A 20,137-nucleotide genomic window follows, 5' to 3' on the forward strand; every position below is an offset into this window, starting at 1 on the left:
GGTGGCACACGACGCCCCAGTAGTCTCTAGTCATCACGCTTTGCATCTACAAGAGCGCATTTGAAAAAATAAATAAATTAAGAGGGCAATTGTTGACACTCGTGTGCAGAGACTTTCATCCGTCAGGATGAAGACCACTACTCTTTGCCTGATTCTAGCATGTGTCGGTGAGTCACGAAAGGACTTTCTCATGGCTTTTCGACGGTTTTTCTAGCCTCGATAATCTCGAAAGTGTATGACCCAGTTTTTCATTTCTTCATCGGGTATTTTTTTTTCTTGCACTGGATAATTGTTGAAAGTTTTTTGTTAGTAAGCTGAATTATTCACGCGAATTGGTTTTCACTGGGAGAACGAATTGTTGAATGATTTTTCATTTTTGAAGATCCTATTGGTCGGGAATATTTAGAATTTATTTGGCCCTTATGGATGGAAGGTGTGCAGCCCTTCAAATTTGATGTTGTTATTTTTTCTCGTGTAGTTTGCTGGGTCAATTTGATGAGGAAATTTTTAAAAGGGTTTTTCATTGACATCTCCGTTGGCCTCAGTCACTTTTACCCGCGAATAACAGTGGAATATTCGAGAAGAAACGCTTGTTTTCGTTGTGAGAAAATTCTCGAAACCGGAAAGCAGTTGTCACACGTATATCAAGTTTAAACATTAAAACATCGAAGCACTTTCACGCTTTCTTCTTGAAGTAGTCGAGGTCGACCGGGCGATTCGTTGCTTCACGGTCGCTGGGGAGGTCTCAGTAAACTCGTTTAAAATTCACCGGACACCGTTGGTTCTCCCTCATATACCATTATGACCTTGACAGGACTGACAGCAGCATTGACGAGGAAGCAGGAGGCGGCGGAGCAGGGCAGACGAAAGATCGGCTATCGCAAGCAGCAGACGACAGCGGCTCCGGTGGCTCCTGAAGACGAGGAGGAGTATGAGGAGGTTGATCTACCCGAGGAGTGTCCGGAGCCAAATGGCTTCTTTCCGGATAGCAAACAGTGCGACAAATACTACGACTGCAGAGACGGAAAGTTCACTGCCAAGTTGTGCCCGGATGGGCTTGTCTTCAATGATTTCAGTCCTCAGCAGGAGAAGTGCGATCTTCCGTTTGGAATCGACTGCAGTAAACGACCGGATAGACGTAAGGGAATTTTTTATGAGGAATGGTAGATATTTTGGAGAAAGGATTTCCTTATATTTATTTTATTTTGAGATGTGAAGAGTACAAAAAGACAAGAACAACTCTCATTAGTTTCCCAGTGCTCCACATAATTTTTAATTAGCTTTGTCTTCTCAGAGGATCCCCAGCCCTCTCCCCACTGTCCCCGAATGCACGGCTACTTCGCCCACGAGACCCCAAATATCTGCGACACCTTCTACTACTGCGTCGAGGGTAAATTCAACATGATAACGTGCCCAGACGGCCTCGTATTCTCTGAAAAAACCGGTATCTGTAACTGGCCGGACGAAGCCCAGAAGAAGGGCTGTGGCTCCAAAGAGCTCTTCAACTTCACGTGCCCGAAGGTCGACGAGACAGTGGCAGCGACCCACCCACGATATGCAGACAGTGAGGACTGTCAATACTTCTATGTCTGCGTTAATGGGGAAATTCCGAGGAGAAATGGTTGTAAGATTGGTCAGGCGTTCGACGAGCGCACTGGCAAGTGCGATTGGGCGAGAAAAATTCCTGAGTGGTAAGTTTTATTTCATCATTGACAAAGCAAAGATGCCCTCTGGGGTACAGAACGTGTTTTGCATTATGATAATGAGAAAGCCCCTCCTTGATGACAAGCCTCTGAGGCCTTTCACTGCAGAGATAACATTCTGGAGATTTTATTTTTAATTGGAAATAAGTCATGAGTGTCGATTCAATCGGCTGATTGATTATTATTGATGAGTGATGAATGTTTAGGACCAGTTTTTAAGATTTATTTTCTTTGGTTCTTTTGTAATTAGATGTTACATATTTGTGGATTATTAAATACAGCAAAGTATTTTGTTTTGTAATTATAGCAAAGACTGGTACAAAGGCCAATTGACTGATGCCGAATTGGACGCCCTGGAGAATCCCCCACCAAAACCAAAACCCACAGGTGGTCTCAGCAGGCGAAAAAGCTCGAGACCCACGAAAACACCCGCCTAATATCCAATCACTATTGACTAGAGATATCTATTATTTAAAATGTTATATACATCATTTTCTATTGTACTTTAATTGTAAAATAAAGTGATCATTTTACGTAAACACAGATGATTTATTTTTCCACTGATAATTGATGTTACGTGTGGCTTTCGGTTTCCTGAACTGTGGTTGGTGGAAATGAGGAAGTGGTTTTGGAAATTCGGGTGACGGTCATCGATCAGTGGAGAAGGCCTAGGTCTCAAGTCAATGGATGAATGATCTTCTCACTTTCGCCAAGTGGTCAATGAACGCTGGCGACTTCTACATGTCGACGAGATCCAGTCAGCTGGGGCATCACTTTCATTTCGAAGTGTGTGAAATCTGATTCTTTTATTTTTTCAAGAATTCTTTTAAGAAAAATTGACAGAAAACATGAGGGACGTCGACGAGGAATTGTCTCGCGATCATTAAATTCATGTTTATTTATGTGGGAGCTATTGCATGGAATTTGACTGGAAATAAAATAAAATTTTGTTTGACAAAATGGTAAAAGACTTTTGACCACAGTTCTTTGAAATCCATTGCGTCATCTGAATATGTATTAATTATATTTCTAAAACTGGAGTGACAGAAATTTATTTTTTAATGATTTCAAATGAAAAATGGGTGGCATTTTCACGCAGTGATCAATCAACGCTGGACCCACTTTCATTTCGAAGAGTGTGAAATTAATTTTTTGTTTCGTGTTACTCTTGTTCCGTTTCTCATGCCCTGAATATCGATTTAATCTTTCTATTGAATCTATCGATTCAATATATCGATTTAATTTTCGTTTTCAATATTGAATAACATCAAATTCTCAGGATTTTTAAACTGATTTCTTTGATTGATAATTTCCAAATATTATTTAACGCCTTGCGTGATTCTGAAATGATAGATCGTCAATAATATTTTATCCTGATCAACCACAGATAAAAATTTATTTTGATTTACGGAAGTCTATTTATTTATTCATATTTCTCCACTGAAATAATGTACACATATCGTTTTTTCTGCCGCAATGAAAAGAAAGCAGCATTTTCTATTCCATTTCACTAAATATGAAAGAGGAAAATTCTTTTCTTTTCATTTTCACATGTGATATTCAATAAAACGAAAGCATAAATAATTCCCGAGAGCATTTTATTGGCAGGAAATTCCTGTCCACGAAAACTCCCCCAAAAATGAATCCCTAAATAAATTGGGCAATGAAATTGAAATTGATTGAGGCTTTTCATCGACAAAAACAGCTTCAATTGTAGTTTCAAGAGCCCAAAAGGTGAAAGGTGGAGCCCGTGAGATTTTCCACAATCTTTCATCGACTTACATGTCGAAATGAATAATCTCGAGTATTTAAACTGAAGCTATTGCTGGCGAAAGTGGGAGAAATGCACGATGAAGTGGGGATGAACAGGGTATACCCGATGCTGAGCCAACGGATGGAGGCAGTGTCTCTCGACGTTGAGGCTCATCCAAAGAGGAAGTCCAAGACAATAACAAAACCCCAGTGAAAATACCTCTTCCAAACCATAAAATAGTCTTATAAAACTTTTCATCTATAAAAATAATAATGAGGGTGTTCTTAATATTTTTGGCTGTGGCCTCAGTCTCCCGTAAGTACCCACATGAAACCATAAATTCTATTGCAAAATATAACTGGAGAAATTGATCAGTCTTTCCCACTTGAATTTTTCCGCCAAAATTAGACGTTTGTGGAACTTTCTAAAATCTAAATGTCAGATATCTTTCTCCAGTTGCATAAGGATTTCCAATGAATACTGAATACCTAATTATATAAGTTAAAATAAAATGATTTTACGAGTTAATTCAACCGGTTATCATTAATAACTCAGATGCAAAGGGGAAAATGCATTTTAATTGATTTTTCAGTCTCATTAAATTGCTTTGGTTGTTTATGTCGCTTTGACCGATGTTTTTCCATTTCATCAATCGATTTACGACTTCTGGGACCTAATGATCGACTAGCAAATCGCTCTGGGGGTAAAAAGTAAATCTCAATTCCCAATTTTCGAATATTGTCACTTACACAAAAATGAAAATATAAAATAGGAAAATATTTTTCGCAATCACTTTGTCAATGGAGCCTCCGGGTCATTGTTTAAGTCACCGTATTAAATTGACTGACATTTATTTGCATAGTACCGTCAGATTTTCAATTTAGCTGAATGCTATCTTTATCGTTCTTCTCGTACTTTCATTCACCAGGCGATTGCCTTATGGTCTTATCACTCCCATCACTCCTTTGTTGCTCCGTGGGCTGACATTCTCGTCCTAACTATGTGGCATTTGCTTCAGGAGCTGCATTCCTTATGCACCTTTCGGTCTTTATATTTTCGTCCAGAGTTTTCCTGGAAATAAAAAAACAAATATGTGAATAAAAAATTAAGGAAAAATTAATTATTGACCGTGCAGAAGCTGCCTTCAACTGCCCCAAAAAAGACGGTCAGTACGAGGACCCGGTGCAGTGCGACAAGTACTACCACTGCGAGGATGGTGTAGCTACTGAAAAATTATGTCCAGACGGACTCGTATTCGATCCCCTCAATCGCAAGATCAACAAGTGCGATCACGTATTCAACGTCGACTGCGGTGAACGTCTGGAATTACGTGAGTTAAATTTATGGATTTTTTTTTCTTATTTACCGTTATGTCTGGTAGGCGCATAAAATTTTTTATTGAATATTAATGGCTTCCAGAGGCACCGCAACCGATCAAGAACTGCCCGAGGAGAAATGGCTTCTTCGCTCATCCTGACTCCAGCGTTTGCAATGTTTTCTATAATTGCATTGATGGAGAGTCCGTGGAGATTACTTGCACTACTGGACTGCATTTTGATGAGTTCAGTGGCACCTGCGTGTGGCCAGAGAGTGCGGGACGTGAGGTAATTAGATGATTTTTTTATTCACGAGCTGATGAATACGAGAACGAGAGGTGAAAATAATTTTGGTGATGTCGATGGTAATAATTGAAGGTTTGCATGAGGGAGAACTGTCATTATTTAACCCGCAAACATTTTTTTCCTTTTATTAAAAATATTCCTCTATGTACTAGAAATTCATGTAATTTTTTTTCTATTTTCCTGGTCAGAATTTCTCATTTTATTGGCCAAGTGTTGAACTATGCCGTAAAATATTTTTTAAGAGAAATTTTTCCAGTTACAAAAAAGCTTTATGACATTGTCTCAAGCGGGATCTCGGTCTCCAGGAGTAAAAGCCCAGTTTTTGTTGCACTCTCGAGATTGTAAGGGGATTATTTAATTTCAGAACTGTGGAACTGTTGGAAAGACATTGAAGGACGGATTCGAGTGTCCCAAGGATCGTCAAGTGGATACGAGAGGAATGCTCGTGGATCATCCGAAATATGCACATCCGGATGATTGTCAGAAATTTTATGTATGTTTGAATGGAGTGACTCCACGAGAGCAAGGCTGCAGTGATGGTACTGTCTACAATGAGGCAACGCAGATGTGTGATGCACCTGAGAATGTTGGTGGCTGGTAAGATATCCTTCCTCATTGAGAAATTAAAAAAACAATCCTGAGTCAGAATGAAATAGTGCCATTGCGGAAAAAGATATAATTTGCATTTAGTTGATGTGCGATATCTCTTAAACTATGAGAGATAGTAAAATTTTTATCTAAACCTTCTTTGTAGAGAGGAAAAAGATCTACAAAAATGGTTTTGACGAAAATTTTGCTATCTTCAAGGGATCTCAAGATATTTACGATATTTTGATTGACAGTTTCAATTAAAATCATTTTTTTCATTATTCGACATTCATTTTCAGTGAGGACTGGTACAAGGACGACGCCAAGAAGCCCTAATGCGCCTTGGAGGCACCAGCTGTCCCGCATCGGGACCCAGGCGTTTCAACTTTCACCAAAATTTCGGCGTGGTCGCCAAAAAACGAAAAAATTCTGTAGCCATGTAAATGTTTTTATTTTTAATAAAACCCTATCTCATTAACTGTAGTAATAACTCTCGAATTTTATTGAAATTGTTTGTTACTCCTTTTGTATAATGGCTATCGAATTCCACTTCCTGCTTCGTGTATGTTTCACTCTTGAAAGAACGCTTTCACTATTCTCTGCTGGGAAGAGAAAAAAAGCTCGACCTCGCGTGTTATTATTCGCCTTCACGGATGAATTGAGTCCAGAATTGAGTGAGTCTGGGAGACCACTCTCTAACGTCTGGGTCAGCAGTGGACCTTGAAGAATAATTAAAGCTGATCGTTGATCGTTAAATTTCAGATTTGAGGATTCATGAATAAAACATTTAAAAAAATCCGGCTTTTTTAAATGTTTATGAATAGAAAATCCATTATTCCTGGGATAAATCCAGTGTTTTATCCCAATTCTGCGTTAAAAAATGGAAGGGACATCAAATTTATATGACAATGCATTCTCAAGTGAATTTGGCTCCGTAAATTAATTACTTTAATCAACAACTAAATACACAAATCCTGAACTGGCGTGCAACGAATTACGAAACCGATGATTCCGAGGAATTCCCTTGACGCAGTTATGGAATAGCTGAAAAAGTTGTTTATGTTTCCATAACTCTGGAGGTAATAAATTTCCTATAATATTGAAGAGAGGGTCGACGACCTCCACTCACTAACTCTATCATTAACGATTAAATCGACAATGTCAGAGAAAGGTGAGAATGTGCATAGTTTATTCCCTGCTAAATCAGGAAACTTATTTACGAAATGTCAGAGTGCACTTAATGTGACTTTTTGCTTTTAAAAATTCATCTTTGAATGCCATTCTTCCTCAACTTCATGGAACACCACTACACGAAGAAGAAAATCGGGTAAAATTACGGTTTCACAATTTGAAATCCTTATTGACGCTAAACCTGAGCTAAATTCATAAAACTTTCAAAGTTTTGCGCTGAAAATTATTCTAAACAATTTAATGAATCGCAGGGGAAAGAATTGGAATTCAAAAAATTTGAGAAGAATATTCTGATAGAGATTTCCAATGAAATCAATGGGTCTCCCCATAAGTTTCAGTTTGACGTTAAAAAACCGAAGAAATTGCTGTTTGTGAATAAAAATCATGAACAATGGGGTTGATAAATCGTCATAATGGAAAGTGTATACGTGGCAAATGTCTTCAGATGCCTGGAAAATGGTGGACCGTTCGTGAGAGTGACCGGTGTTTCGGCGAAAGGGGTGGGGGGTTGTTGGAGGTGGTGTAGAGGCCCAGTCGAGCGAAACGGGATCAGTACGATACGACTTCACGTGGCGCGTGGCGACGAGAAGATTATTTCGAGGATTTCCGGGTGTTCATAATCTCCATAATCTCGTTCTACATTGAAATTGTCATGAGACCGTCAATTGTGTGGTATTTGGGAGTGGGTTTGGTGGTCCTTGTGGAGACTACCTGGGGGCAGTTCCAGTGCCCCGAGCCCAAAGGATTCTTCGGGGATCCTGAACAGTGCGATCTTTACTACATATGCACCAACGGAAAACCCGAGGAAAAGCTCTGCAAGGACGGCCTCGTCTTCAGGGATGACAATCCCAAGAAGGAACTCTGTGATATACCCGCTAATGTGCCTTGTGGAGACCGCACGCTGTTGCGTAAGTGATCGTTCAGTTTATGGGGAAATTCATGATGATTTGGTATTTGTTGGAGGCTGAGGCCTCAGGAAAATGGAAAAACTTGACCGGTTTGGTAATTCTGGGGTCAGGGGAAATGAGGGGCTTTCGAAGGATTAAAGGACTTTTATCTATTATTTCTCCTCAAATAATTAATTATCAATGAATTATTGAAGAACATGTCAAGACTCTTAAAATGTATTCGTGATTTCTAAAACGGAGAAGACACTTAAATAATTAATAATATCATATCTATTTTTTTATACCTAAAAAGCTTGACTAAAATATTTTTTATCACTCTCTTATCCTTCAGCTGCCCCAACCCGCCCCCAAATTTACATTTCTCATTCGCTAAATAATGAACCGTCTGCTAGATCGAGTTTAAAAATAAGAATGACCCATTTCCAAAAAAAAAATATTAGATCACAATCTCCCCAGTATCCGAGGAATTTCCGAGAAACAGGTTTCCCTAAAACCGGTTTTGATTGAAATTTCAAACTTTCAGAGGAGCCTCAGCCGTCGAAAGGATGTCCACGTGCCAACGGCTACTTCAAGCACGAAGATCCCCTCATGTGTGATCGCTTCGTCAACTGCATAGACGGAGTAGCAACTGTGATGTCCTGTCCACCAGGTTTTTTTCCACAATTTAATGAATCGAGTGTATATTGACTTTACAATAATTGAGGGTCACAGTTCTGGGTATTTCAGACGAGAGATGCATTATTTATAAACAATATCCCTGAAATCGGTGATTCCTTGTCCTCTAGGTCTGCTTTATGAGGACAAGATGGGCGCCTGCGTCTGGGCGGTGGACTCCACCACCCCCTGTCACTCGAAACGCGAGGTACTCGACGATGGGTTCTCCTGTCCTGAGGAGAACGTCGCTGGACCTGGGGGGAGGATCCTGCCGCATCCTACGTATCCCCATCCCGAGGACTGCGCGAAATTCTACATCTGTAGGAATGGGGTGCAACCGCAGAAGGGACAATGCGAGGAGGGAACTGTTTATGATGAGGAGACCTTCAGATGTACTGATCCTGAGAATATTCCTGGATGGTAATTAGTTATCTCTTAATTATTTTTATAATGCGTCACTTGAACAATATTCTCTTCGAATTATGAAAAGGAAGAATTTATTTCGATTGCGTGAGTAATTAGGTCATTTTGAATTAATTATGTATTTAGATCGAACAGAGGACTCATTTATATCAATTAATGCCTGAGGCGAATGCTGATTGCGTTCATATGAAGTTCACTTTGTTTGAATTTGTTATGCAACTTTTACTGTCATTTTCGTCTAAAGGTAGTCGTTATAGGAATAATAACATGATTATTATGACCGGGAGAATTTATTTTTCATTGCACTTTTGAATTCGTGTGAAGTGGTTTTGGAATATCTTGAAAATTAGTAAAGGAGACTTCATAAAAACAGTTTTATAGCCGAATGAATGTCCAATAAGACAGATTTACTGACTTTTTCGTTTAAAATTGCTCATTATAGACATAATTCGATAATTAACAATCAGGTAAAAAGCTATTTAATTTCCTACATCCATAGCTTTCCTAAATTGATTGAGTATTTCAATTTTTAGCTGTTCAGATAATTGAATGTTAAAAAAGCTCTTTTCCTTACATCGCATCGCCTTCCAGTGGAATTGACTGTTAAAAAAATTGATAATTTCGTTTAACTTTCAGTGAAAACTATTACAAGGAAAAGAACTGAGGTGCCAGTTGCAAATCCCCAACTCTCCCAATACTTTTTACAACAATTATTTGTAAGAAAGACAATAAACTTTATCTTACATAACTCATTTGTGCGTTTTGATTATTTTTTTTATGCACAATTTCTACATTACGTAACGCCAAGAATAATATAAATAACAAGTCACGCATTATTTTGCCAGTGAAGGCAGTTTTGAATGATCTGGAGAGAGAAAAAAAAATATCAAATTTCAAATTCATTTCCGGTGATTGTCTGCATCCGTAATAATTTAACTACTTTCTCTAGTCGACAATGGCACATTGCCTTATTGTTCTGTCGGATAGATCTGGTCTCAGGGGTCAGGGGAAAATTTCTTCTCGTCTCTTGTGATAAAATACTCAGGCTGCAACAGTTAATTTTTGGGTGAACCATAGGACGGCTGATTGTCTGTTTCCACTGTTGTGCAATCGTCAATGCTACCAGCGTTGGATTGACTGCTTTCACTGTATCCACCGGTGGATCTGGTTCCCTCCTCCGGGCAATTTATTGCACAACCAGTGTAATACAGCCTGGTGTATTATTCGTAGTCGGGATGATTAAAGGATTTGTTGACAAAATCCCCGGTGGCAGAGGGAATTGAGAGGATAAAGAAAATTATGGAGCAATGAACATAATAGTTCCATTGAAAAAAATTGGTTTTAACACTCGAAAATGCGATTATCAACTATCAATAGTGCTTACACATTCAAAGGATTGGCACATCTTTGTTATTTTAGGGCAAAATTCCTTATGAATATTTTTAATTGGAATTTAGTCGATAGAACAAGTGAATGGGATTGAAAATTTGGTTAAATTGTGGAGCATTCGATATTTTTAATGGATAAATACTATGAGATGAATAGTTGAGTTCCATTGCGATGTGTCAATTCTCCTAATTAACATTTTACTGCACATCAAGAGTAATTGTTTGCCGGCAATAGCAAGTGTCGTTCAACGACTCGTGACAAATTTTCCCGAGAATGCACTAAAAAACGTTTTAACTTAAAATTTAAAAAAAAAGTGGGGATTAATATATACAAGAAAGACCCAGCAAAGAATCAGTTGATGGTTGTGGTACGAGTGAAGGGGCCCACCTGGGTACGTTCGAGGCCATGTTGTACCTCTCCATTGCCTCTCAAACTCAAATAAGTTGTCAGTAGTAACGGTCCCTGTATCGTGCAGACAAGACACCCATAAGCAATGAACGTATCCACGATAGTCCTGGCACTACTGGCACTGGCGGGGATCCTTTCAAATGGTGAGTAAACGAGGATATAATATAAACGTGTACATAATCCCATTGAATGCATCTCGGGTGCATCAACACTATGCGATTATTTATTTTTTAATTCACGTACATTCAGGCGCACTCGAGTGTTGAACTTACGACAGAGTGAGGGGAATTTTCTTCGGGAGACCGCTTTCACTGTCTACGGACCATATGGTTGATTGACGAGAGATGATATAATGATGGGGATTATGGGGCGAATGGGGATCGTGGGAGGATTGTACTTTGTTGCGCATTTCTTCCTTGACCACACCTTTGACTTAATTTGCATTTGTGAACTGCGTCGCGCTTTGTTAGATGGGGTCATTTGAATTCCATATTTTGTCAGGGTTCGAGCTTTTTTTATTTTAGTTATTGACTACATCCAATTGTTTTTTTTATGTAAAGTAAATACTGTACAGGGGGAAGAATTGATTTCTCAAAACGTTTTTCTTTGCAGATAATTTTTAGAGGATTTGGAATTTTTTAATTTTTTTGTAGCTTTCAAAAACTGATCTGAGGTGTGGAAAATTGTTACTTTCTAATTCTTTCATTTTTCTGGCTATTAGAAATGGAGAAGAGACTTCATAGATGAGAAATTTAAATTTTTCATAAATTTTCTAGGGTTTCACTAGCAATTTTCGTTTTTTGGAAATTATATGGTGGGCATTATGGGAAGAATAGGAACTGTGGGAGGATTGTACTTTGTTGTGCGTTTACAAGTTGCCACACCTTTATCGCAATTTGCATTTTATTCCTGCACAACGACTGATTAGACGGGTTTATTTGAATATTTAATTTTTCCCGATGATTTCATGTTTTTGGAATTTTTCAAATGTGGATATGTTATTTTTGCTGTTTAGTGTGAATGACGCAGTCACCAGCTTCCTAAAAAATTTAGAATAATCAATTTGAAAAGAGTAGTGCCAATAGAAAGCAAAATTTATGAAAATTTTAAATAAACTTTCAGGCCACGCAGTAGCTGTCTTCGGTCCGCCCACGTGTCCCGACCCCTACGGAGTCCACGCTTACCCTCACCCCGAGGACTGCGCCAGGTTCTTCCTCTGCACCAATGGCACATTGACCCTAGAGCAGTGTGAGAATGGACTTCTCTTCGACGGTCATGGGGCTATTCACAATCACTGCAACTATAACTGGGCTGTCCACTGCGGTGAACGCAAGGCTGATCGTAAATATTAACTATCAATTATATTAAATTCTCCAGTGAAGTGGTAAAACTGGATAAGTCGATCCTGCTCCACTTTATTCGGATTCAGTCCCTAGATCTTCAAATTTATTAATTAACTTGATCGGTCATTGTGTCGTAAAATTAACGTAATTATAAAAATTCAGTGACGCCAATTAGTTCACCCGGCTGTGAATACCAGTTTGGTGTTTATTCCGAGAGCCACTCCTGCAGCACCAACTACATCAAATGCATCCACGGAGAGCCTCACCTGGAGGCCTGCACTCCGGGTCTCGCTTGGGACGACAAGAGCCACTCGTGCGTCTGGCCCGATCAACTGATCCCCTACTGCAATCCTGAGGCTATTGTTGGGTTCAAGTGCCCCACGAAAGTGCCTAAACACACCGCTGCTGCTAAATTCTGGCCATTCCCAAGGTATTTGAAATTTTGTCATTAAAAAAACAATTTGCAAATGAGAAGTCTCCGTGGATATTCGTTAAACAGTTAACAACTGGCAAATATTGCTGTGGCAAGCATCATTAATTGTTTCATTCAACAATGAGAACTGTTAAATAATTATCTAACGATTCATTCAATTTTTATTTGTTTATTTCTCCTCAAAAAGTGGTTGTAGAGACAATAAAAAAACCCATCACGAGGCTGTGAATGTCTTAATAATTTAACTATTAGAATTTACGACTCATTTTATTAATTGTTGAATTATCTAACGAATGAATTTTACTAGGAAATGTCAATGGAACCTCGAAGTTATCTCCTAAAGTGATCTATGAAAATTAATGAATGGAAAAATTGAAGATTGTTATGTATTCTCTTATTTTATCGAGGAATTTAATTATAAAAAGGTCTTTATGATCTATAATAACGGTACAACAATTTGTGCTATTGCTATTTCTTTCAGATTCCCTGTACCTGGAGATTGTGGTAGACTGATTACCTGCGTTGATTACCACCCCCGTTTGATAACCTGTGGCGATGGAAAATTATTCGACTCTATTACCTTGAGCTGCATGGACCCGGACGATCACCCACACTGGTAAATTTTCTAATTTTCCATTAGAAAGAAAAATACATTTGTTTTTTAACGAATGAACATTTGAATTTCAGCGCCGATGGACTGTAAATAACGCAATCCCCGAAGATCCTAGAGAATTCCATATAAAATTTTAGCCGATTGAATCACCAAAATGAGCTGTCAAAATGTAACTAATGTACATGAAGTGGAATGAAAAATAAAATCTGTACAGAGAAATCAATGTTTTTTTTTTTACTTTATAATTAAGGACATTGGCGTGTACACAAAATATACAATAGTCTTTATTAGATCAATCTCGTAATAAACGATAAATCTCACACGATTATTAAAATGTAGGACGTGGGAGTATTTACAGAATCGTGAGTGTTGTGTGGGGTGTGCTGAATTCTTTAGAGTAAACAATCTAAAAATACTAATGTTTTTTTTTATTTTCTAACGTAAGAAATAACGAATGTCCCCTGATTTTTAGGGGCAGTATAGTCACTTCAACGAACGTGTTGAATTTATGTCGTAATAAATACCCCAGTGGCGTCATTTGATCCTAGAATTCATAATTTTGATTAGAATTTTTTTCTGCTTGAAAAAACCATCGAAAAGTTTGGTTTCCCGCCCGATAAAATTCCACAGAATAATCTATCGCTTCCATTAGGAATTTCTATTCGGATTTCACTGGGAATTTCGCTGTAATTTCTTTACAAACTGAACTATAAATTTTTTCGACAGATTTTCGGTACATAAATGCTGTGGACCTTCAATTTACCTCGAAAGGGCTTGAAAAAATCCCACAAGTCCTTGTAGACTTTCTATTCACGTGAATGTCGATCGATAATTTTCTATAGATTTTTTTCCATAGAAACGAATGTCAAATTGAACAATAATAAAATATTCTAATGGATGCGTGAATTTATCGATGAAACCAAATGCGTGAGTTCGTTGTCTTCCCGAAAATTTTCAAAACCCTTTTTAGTTTCTGGGTCTAGCCCTGAGATTGACGGGCACAGCCCCAGAGGGCAGGGGCGGCACTCCGGGTGGTAAATTCTCCTCCTCGGGTTCCTGCTCATTGCGACCATCTGGCAGTTCACCCTCGAGGGTGGCAGGTGTTGTTGGTACATCGCAGTCCTCAGTAGGTGGTACAACACATCTCAGCGATCTCCTGTCGAACACCAGCATTGCCGGACACCTCTGGAGACGTGGATATCCGCCCTGGCACTGCCAGTAGCGATTGCAGGATTTACCCAGTGGCACATTTCCATTGGCATCGTCATTACACAGCGCTAATTCAATGGAAATAAATCTCATCACTGGATTTAAAGTTTTAATTAGCCGGATTTTCCGGAAAAAAAAATGGATAACGTGGGACAATCGAGTTATGTATGAAGGTGCGACGTGTGGTATTACGTGAATGTAAATGAGGATTGTGCCTCGCCCAGTCACCTCGGGGCAATGACTCGGTGTTGAAAGGTAATGAAAGTTGAGGGAAGTGTGATTAATGGATGGAAGATATACCGTTTCTTCGGCGAGACAGGGAATTCGAATTTTTTTTTAATGGAGAATTTCATTGAAGAGGAGTCAAAAAGGTCGAGACTATTTTTGGAAATTATTTCCGGAGCCTATTTTATCATAGGATTTATTGAGGATTCGGTGAAGGGAATTCTTTACTGTGGCATTGAGAGGAGAGGCGAATTAAATTACTCAGAATTGCACTGCGAAGCTGTTAATTAAGGAATTAACACACGATAGATGCTCTGTCTGACTATAATGGTTTTACTACTGGCGTTTAGCACTGAATTCTTCCGATTAAGAGTTATAGTATTTAAAATTGACTGAAGACATTTTTTGTTGAACAACTTAACTACGAAGAGTATTTCACAAGTACTACAAAGGTCCTTGGGAATAGTAATTAATCAACAAGGAGAATATTTTTGAAATAATGAAAATGAAGAGAAAAAATAATATTGTGGTGACTTACGATGCTTTTGACATCCTTCGACATTCTCTGGCCAGTCACAGGAGCGTGCCCTTTCGTTGTACAGAAGTCCACCGATGCACAATTGTTCGGTGGCAGTGCCGTTCCAGCATGTCCAGTACCTGGTGCAGGAGGTCTCGTGGCCGAAGATACCGTAGAGCCAGTCGCAGTGTTCCGCGCCGATTGGCGGATTAGCCTGGCGTTTGCCATCGCAGTAATTCGCCCTCCAGGGGTAGTCACATCCCTCGGTGACACCACGATGTTTGCCAGCAAATACTAGACCATTTGGACAGTCGAATAATTCGGCGCGTCCGTTCACACACTCCCAGTAACGATCACAGTAGTCTAGGTCACCCACCACTCGGGCTTTTGTCTGACAAGGGTCTTCCTGCTGCTGTTTCTGCGCTGCACCTGGAGGACGAGCATTTAATTTCATTGGAATATAATTATAGCTTCCAGATTAATTCGGACGTATTTAATTATTTTTTAATTAATGTGAAGAATGAGAATAATTAGAAATGGAAATTAGAGTCGAGTGAATTTTTTCAATTAGGAAAATTCTAATTGGGCGGTACTTGGGTGGTAAAAAACGTTGGGTTTGTTTGAATTTATTTGAATCAAAGCTTTGAAAAGTTTTGTAAAATGTCCGTAATGAGGATTTATCGAAAGGGAAATTGTAAACAGTGGAATTATACGGGTGGGAAGCCATGCGGAACAGCACTCCCAAGTGATCGAAGTGAAAGTGCTTTCAGCCTTGACTTTAGCGACCTTCGTTCATCCTCATAACTGTTTCTAATCTCCATAATCTGATTTTAATCAGCCTCTTCCTCATCCGAGGATCTGGCTCTTCCCAAATCAAGTAAAATTATGGGAGTAGTTAATTTTGGATTAATTTGAGGCAAATGCGAAGCTCCTTTCGCCACAGCAACCGACATGTTTCAACTGATAAATTACGGTTGCTCTCGAGTGGAATTTCTATCCAGATGTTTTGAAATTAGATTCAATGGAGGATTCGAACCCGGGGGTATCTCGAATGGATGGAGAAAGTAAGGCGGTTTTCATGAATACAATTGTCTTGCGTCGAATTTCCATGAAGATCGCGTAATAGAGGAAAGAGAATTGAATGTCATTCTACGAAACATAAATGAGTCGTAATTTTTTAAATCATTCAGGTCAGAAAAAATAGAATCATTCGACTTTCTTAATATTCCGTTTACTGAGGTTCGTTCAGAATAATGTTGATTATATGGAGATTAATGGCCAGTAAAAATGACGGAACTATTCACGTAATTCACGAGATGAAATCGTTTTCCGGTTATTTTTTATAGGATGAAATAGAAAAAAATTGACGAGTTCAGTGACGTGTCAGATTCGTCATCGCAAATGTTTGTGAAATTGTCACGTCATTTTTCTTGAACAGGTGAAATATTAGAGGTGATTTTGGATCTCCACGTTTCGTTAGCAAAATTTTCCTGTCGTCCCGGATGAGTCAGACAGATTCATCAATTTTCCAGAACAATTTTTAGAATTTTAGAATCAGAAGAGAATTTTTTCTCAAGATCTTTGGATGGTAGTTTTCCGTTCTCATTTTCCTTTTCGTTTTTTTTACCTATTTATGACCGTCGCCCTTCGGTGGACTCACAATCCGGTTGAGTTAAAACTCAGCCCCGGGCAATTCTCCCAGACACATCTCTTCGAGATCTACACCGGTCGAGTTACATAAGAATGCTCAGTGGCCACAGTATCCTCGAGAGGTTCTCTCTCGTGGCGTTGGCTTACTTTCCCTTCCTTTACGACTTCTACAATCGTATCTCGGAGCTTCGACCCGCCTCGCTCGTGCTATTTACTTCAAAACAAATGTGGATACGAATACCTGGGCTCGTGGACACGGTAAAAATGAATAAATGCCCTGGGTAAGTGATACGCCTCGCCTTAAGGTGCTTTGACCCCCGTTGCCAGTAAACACTGTGGGTATTTCGTGGAGGAGTGCTTACAGGGTTTAGATCTAGTTTTTTTACAGGGAGTGGAGCCTGTAGATTTATTGATCAGGCTCAAGGTGAGGCCGAGGGATATCTCAGGAATTTTTTCTATAAGTGGATTTTTTAATTTTTTTTTAACGAGGTGGGGGAGAGACAGGTCTCCCTCTCATTCTAATGGAGAATTACAGATTGTTTTCCTAGAATTTTTCGACGCTTAGTTATCTAATTTTTGTTGGCTGGAATTGGAAGAGAATTTAAAACTCTTTTGGTGTAATTAAACTGACTTTTCCGATTTTCACCTCCACCACGAATTTTTCCTCCGCATTTCCGTATTTCACGGATGATTGATTAATCACCAAACATAAATAGTTTTCCCAAAGCGACCTCAACACCTTTCCAACCGGAAGTGAAAAATCCCACAAAAAAAATCCTCAAAACACGTTCTCACCCATAACTTATCAGGAAATTACCCGCATAATTTAATTGAGATTTATGAGATGTGATTAGCAACCGGCTTCAATCCCCCGCGATTACATATTCGAGATTCTCTCACACCGGATTGACGTTTAATTACGAGAAACGTGAAACCGAAAGGACCCCTGGACATTTGTGGTGCCACTGGCTCTGACTGGAGGGCAACATGAATTCATTTTTCATAAAGGTGGATTGAGAGAGAAATGGCAGGAGAGTGTAAAGATACTCTTTGGGGCTGAGCTACTTTCATATTTTCACCCGTGAGCCACTGGGTGAAAGTTCTTTCTCTCGAGATGTGTATGTGAAATTTGAAATACATCAGTGACTCCTATTGTTTTTGAGTGATGCATATAATTAAATGAACAATGTATTTTTTTTTTACCGACAAGATGGACTTCATTCCCATGAAACGTTAAAAAATAATAAATTAATTCGAGATAAATGAATTACCCAGTGATTCAATTAAATGATTAATTAATTGATGACTCGTCTTTCTTTCTAGACAATCAAAAAATTCACACATTAATCAATCAATTAATTTTATGTTTGGTTTCCAATTAAATCTTGGGAACGACAATTGAATAATTAATTGAATAATTTTGCCAATTATTTGTTATACTGTCGACGACTGAAGAACACCTCTCAACGATGATTTCCCTGCCAACCGCAAATGAATGTAATTTGAGAAATTACGTGGTGAATGAAATTTCCCACGAAATAAGTACAGTTATGTACAATAGCAGGATTTGATCTCACAATAGTAATTAACAATTCATAAGTGGTTAAATTATTCAATAATAATGGTATGAATTTACAATTGATCGTGCGGTTATGGAGAGTAAAAGTGAAAGGAGATTTTTTTATTTCAAATCACATATAGGATATAGTTGGGAAACAAATCAAGTGATTGCACTCGCGACTAATCGATACATCGTGGGCCTCAATCATGGCTAATGAGGGAAAAAAATTAATTAAACTATTCAATTAACACCGGCAAAACAACCAAAATTATCAAAAGCAAAAAATTGACTGGACAATCAAAAAGAGAAAGAACAATTCTGCTTCCTCATTCTCATCGGCTCTCATTAACTGATTAATTAATTAATTAATTAATTACATAATTAATTGATGAAATTCTTACCTTTGGCAGCAAGGAATACCAGCACGAATGCAACGACATGAATCCCTCTCATTATGAAGGTCAATGATTCAAAATAACTGAACTAGAAGATGACTTTAAGCTCCAACGTGAGGAGCATGAAATTACGGAAGGAACTTGATAAAAATCGAGAGTCTTCTGACAGTTGTAGAGTTGTTATTGTGAAATATATTGTGAGGGCCCCCGAAGAAGCTTTGCTGATGGGTTTTCGTGTCGGGACTGGTCACTGGGAGAGGCGTTTGGCTACGGGTCTTATATGAGGCCCCCACTCTAACCCTCCCGCGTCTCCTTTTGCCACTAGGAAGGCATCATGCTTACCACTGGATTCTTCATCGTTGAATTAGTGTCTCTGGGGGTTCCGATTTTTGGATTCGAGGATAGCCCAGTGGATCAAAGGATGAGGGGTATAATTTTTAATTGACAACATCCTGGAGTAATTAAGAGCTTCTTATAGACCAGTTATAGACTCTACCACTTTCAATCATTAAAATTTTCAATTGCATGAACGATCGTTCCTTTGACATTAATTTTTAATTTAATTTCATTCTAATTTGTTTTCCTGAGACGAGAAGTGTATCTTCTAATTTTTCAGCTGCTAAAGTACGAAGTCAATGAATGATTTGTTCATGTCATAATTATGTCAATAATTTTTCAAGAAGGATATCATTCAGTTGAATTTATTTTTCATGAAAAATAATTGTAATCATCGAGTGGAAATATATTACATAATTTTCTTCGGCTTAGAGCCAACTAATTTGTCAATTCCACATCATCTCATTAGCACATTTATATCTCTTTCGTTTCACCCATCAACTATACCAACAAAATTACCTGTTATTTATCTCCCATGAGAAAAGAAACTGAAAGAAACTATCATCTCTCCGCACGACACGAGTTGTCCAGGAGCACATTTATTTTTAATCCCCAAGCCTCAATTTTTCTTATCATCTCTCCACGGTGTTCAATCGGAATTACACGGCTGTGCGTAAATAAAAATAGAGGGAGTATAAATTAATGTTCACGGTTTCTTGGGACTCTTCAACCGAACCATCTCCGGTCTCCTTCACGCGATCGAGAGAAAATAATGGGTGAAATACACCATGACAATTGGCAATGGAATTTTATCACGAAGTTCGAGATATTCACGATCAGATGGTCCGAGTAATTGGAATGATCCAGAAATCCTGGTATCACGAGTGTTTATTCAAGGCAATTATTTGTCTTGAATTTTCTCCTCAAGCGAATGGCTTTTTTGTCCCTCTCTTCACCGGTTAATTGGATCTAATCGTTGAATCTGTGTCGAGACTGAGTAGAAAATGACAATTAGATGACTCGAGGATTTGTTGAGGTCATCATAAATCATAAATAATTTCAACTCATAATTTTTGATCTTTTGAAAGTTTAGCTTAACAATTATGAGGAGAAAATTCAAGTAGAAAATCAAGCGTTTTATTCGAATAAAACTTTTTATTGAACATTTTTCTTCTCCCATGAAAAAAGATTTCATTTATTTTCATTTTTCATTCAT

At 38.5% G+C, this 20,137-nt stretch overlaps 5 protein-coding genes across 5 annotated transcripts; 4 read left to right on the forward strand and 1 right to left on the reverse strand.

The window, feature by feature from the left end:
- The first annotated feature begins 7 nt into the window (after nt 1-7).
- On the forward strand, nt 8-2,246 carry LOC135160545 (protein obstructor-E-like). Its single transcript, XM_064117194.1, has 4 exons — nt 8-167; nt 815-1,138; nt 1,295-1,691; nt 2,011-2,246. The coding sequence occupies exons 1-4, from the start codon at nt 128-130 to the stop codon at nt 2,138-2,140; spliced, it is 891 nt and encodes a 296-aa protein (XP_063973264.1). The 5' UTR covers nt 8-127; the 3' UTR covers nt 2,141-2,246.
- A 1,349-nt stretch (nt 2,247-3,595) lies between these two features.
- Nucleotides 3,596-6,149, forward strand: LOC135160552 (protein obstructor-E-like). The gene is made up of 5 exons (XM_064117202.1): nt 3,596-3,771; nt 4,592-4,786; nt 4,876-5,060; nt 5,443-5,675; nt 5,966-6,149. The coding sequence occupies exons 1-5, from the start codon at nt 3,729-3,731 to the stop codon at nt 6,000-6,002; spliced, it is 693 nt and encodes a 230-aa protein (XP_063973272.1). The 5' UTR covers nt 3,596-3,728; the 3' UTR covers nt 6,003-6,149.
- Nucleotides 6,150-7,397: 1,248 nt separating this feature from the next.
- Nucleotides 7,398-9,594, forward strand: LOC135160550 (protein obstructor-E-like). The gene is made up of 4 exons (XM_064117200.1): nt 7,398-7,765; nt 8,289-8,414; nt 8,551-8,839; nt 9,479-9,594. Exons 1-4 carry the CDS (start codon nt 7,510-7,512, stop codon nt 9,504-9,506), a joined length of 699 nt encoding a protein of 232 aa, XP_063973270.1. The 5' UTR covers nt 7,398-7,509; the 3' UTR covers nt 9,507-9,594.
- Nucleotides 9,595-10,613: 1,019 nt separating this feature from the next.
- Nucleotides 10,614-13,247, forward strand: LOC135160551 (protein obstructor-E). Its single transcript, XM_064117201.1, has 5 exons — nt 10,614-10,782; nt 11,762-11,980; nt 12,145-12,412; nt 12,897-13,031; nt 13,103-13,247. Exons 1-5 carry the CDS (start codon nt 10,725-10,727, stop codon nt 13,116-13,118), a joined length of 696 nt encoding a protein of 231 aa, XP_063973271.1. The 5' UTR covers nt 10,614-10,724; the 3' UTR covers nt 13,119-13,247.
- Nucleotides 13,248-13,290: 43 nt separating this feature from the next.
- On the reverse strand, nt 13,291-18,840 carry LOC135160546 (protein obstructor-E-like). Its single transcript, XM_064117195.1, has 3 exons — nt 18,592-18,840; nt 15,001-15,408; nt 13,291-14,305 (listed from the first exon to the last, which is right to left on the reverse strand). The coding sequence occupies exons 1-3, from the start codon at nt 18,641-18,643 to the stop codon at nt 13,995-13,997; spliced, it is 771 nt and encodes a 256-aa protein (XP_063973265.1). The 5' UTR covers nt 18,644-18,840; the 3' UTR covers nt 13,291-13,994.
- Nucleotides 18,841-20,137: the final 1,297 nt, after the last annotated feature.

This window comes from Diachasmimorpha longicaudata, chromosome 3 (assembly GCF_034640455.1).
Source record: "Diachasmimorpha longicaudata isolate KC_UGA_2023 chromosome 3, iyDiaLong2, whole genome shotgun sequence".
Classification (NCBI taxonomy): domain Eukaryota; kingdom Metazoa; phylum Arthropoda; class Insecta; order Hymenoptera; family Braconidae; genus Diachasmimorpha; species Diachasmimorpha longicaudata.

What these genes read in the sequence shown, in the direction of transcription:
- LOC135160545 (XM_064117194.1), top strand. Translation starts at nt 128, where the DNA reads ATGAAGACCACTACTCTTTGCCTGATTCTAGCATGTGTCG. An exon ending in CAGTAAACGACCGGATAGAC is followed by an intron (nt 1,139 to 1,294) that starts GTAAGGGAATTT and finishes TTGTCTTCTCAG; the next exon opens with AGGATCCCCAGCCCTCTCCC. An exon ending in GCGAGAAAAATTCCTGAGTG is followed by an intron (nt 1,692 to 2,010) that starts GTAAGTTTTATT and finishes TTGTAATTATAG; the next exon opens with CAAAGACTGGTACAAAGGCC.
- LOC135160552 (XM_064117202.1), top strand. Translation starts at nt 3,729, where the DNA reads ATGAGGGTGTTCTTAATATTTTTGGCTGTGGCCTCAGTCTCCC. An exon ending in CGGTGAACGTCTGGAATTAC is followed by an intron (nt 4,787 to 4,875) that starts GTGAGTTAAATT and finishes AATGGCTTCCAG; the next exon opens with AGGCACCGCAACCGATCAAG. An exon ending in CAGAGAGTGCGGGACGTGAG is followed by an intron (nt 5,061 to 5,442) that starts GTAATTAGATGA and finishes ATTTAATTTCAG; the next exon opens with AACTGTGGAACTGTTGGAAA.
- LOC135160550 (XM_064117200.1), top strand. Translation starts at nt 7,510, where the DNA reads ATGAGACCGTCAATTGTGTGGTATTTGGGAGTGGGTTTGGTGGTCCTT. An exon ending in TGGAGACCGCACGCTGTTGC is followed by an intron (nt 7,766 to 8,288) that starts GTAAGTGATCGT and finishes TCAAACTTTCAG; the next exon opens with AGGAGCCTCAGCCGTCGAAA. An exon ending in CCTGAGAATATTCCTGGATG is followed by an intron (nt 8,840 to 9,478) that starts GTAATTAGTTAT and finishes TTTAACTTTCAG; the next exon opens with TGAAAACTATTACAAGGAAA.
- LOC135160551 (XM_064117201.1), top strand. Translation starts at nt 10,725, where the DNA reads ATGAACGTATCCACGATAGTCCTGGCACTACTGGCACTGGCGGGGATC. An exon ending in GGCGGGGATCCTTTCAAATG is followed by an intron (nt 10,783 to 11,761) that starts GTGAGTAAACGA and finishes ATAAACTTTCAG; the next exon opens with GCCACGCAGTAGCTGTCTTC. An exon ending in AAATTCTGGCCATTCCCAAG is followed by an intron (nt 12,413 to 12,896) that starts GTATTTGAAATT and finishes TATTTCTTTCAG; the next exon opens with ATTCCCTGTACCTGGAGATT.
- LOC135160546 (XM_064117195.1), bottom strand. Translation starts at nt 18,643, where the DNA reads ATGAGAGGGATTCATGTCGTTGCATTCGTGCTGGTATTCCTTGCTGCC. An exon ending in GGTATTCCTTGCTGCCAAAG is followed by an intron (nt 15,409 to 18,591) that starts GTAAGAATTTCA and finishes CTCGTCCTCCAG; the next exon opens with GTGCAGCGCAGAAACAGCAG. An exon ending in CGAAGGATGTCAAAAGCATC is followed by an intron (nt 14,306 to 15,000) that starts GTAAGTCACCAC and finishes CCATTGAATTAG; the next exon opens with CGCTGTGTAATGACGATGCC.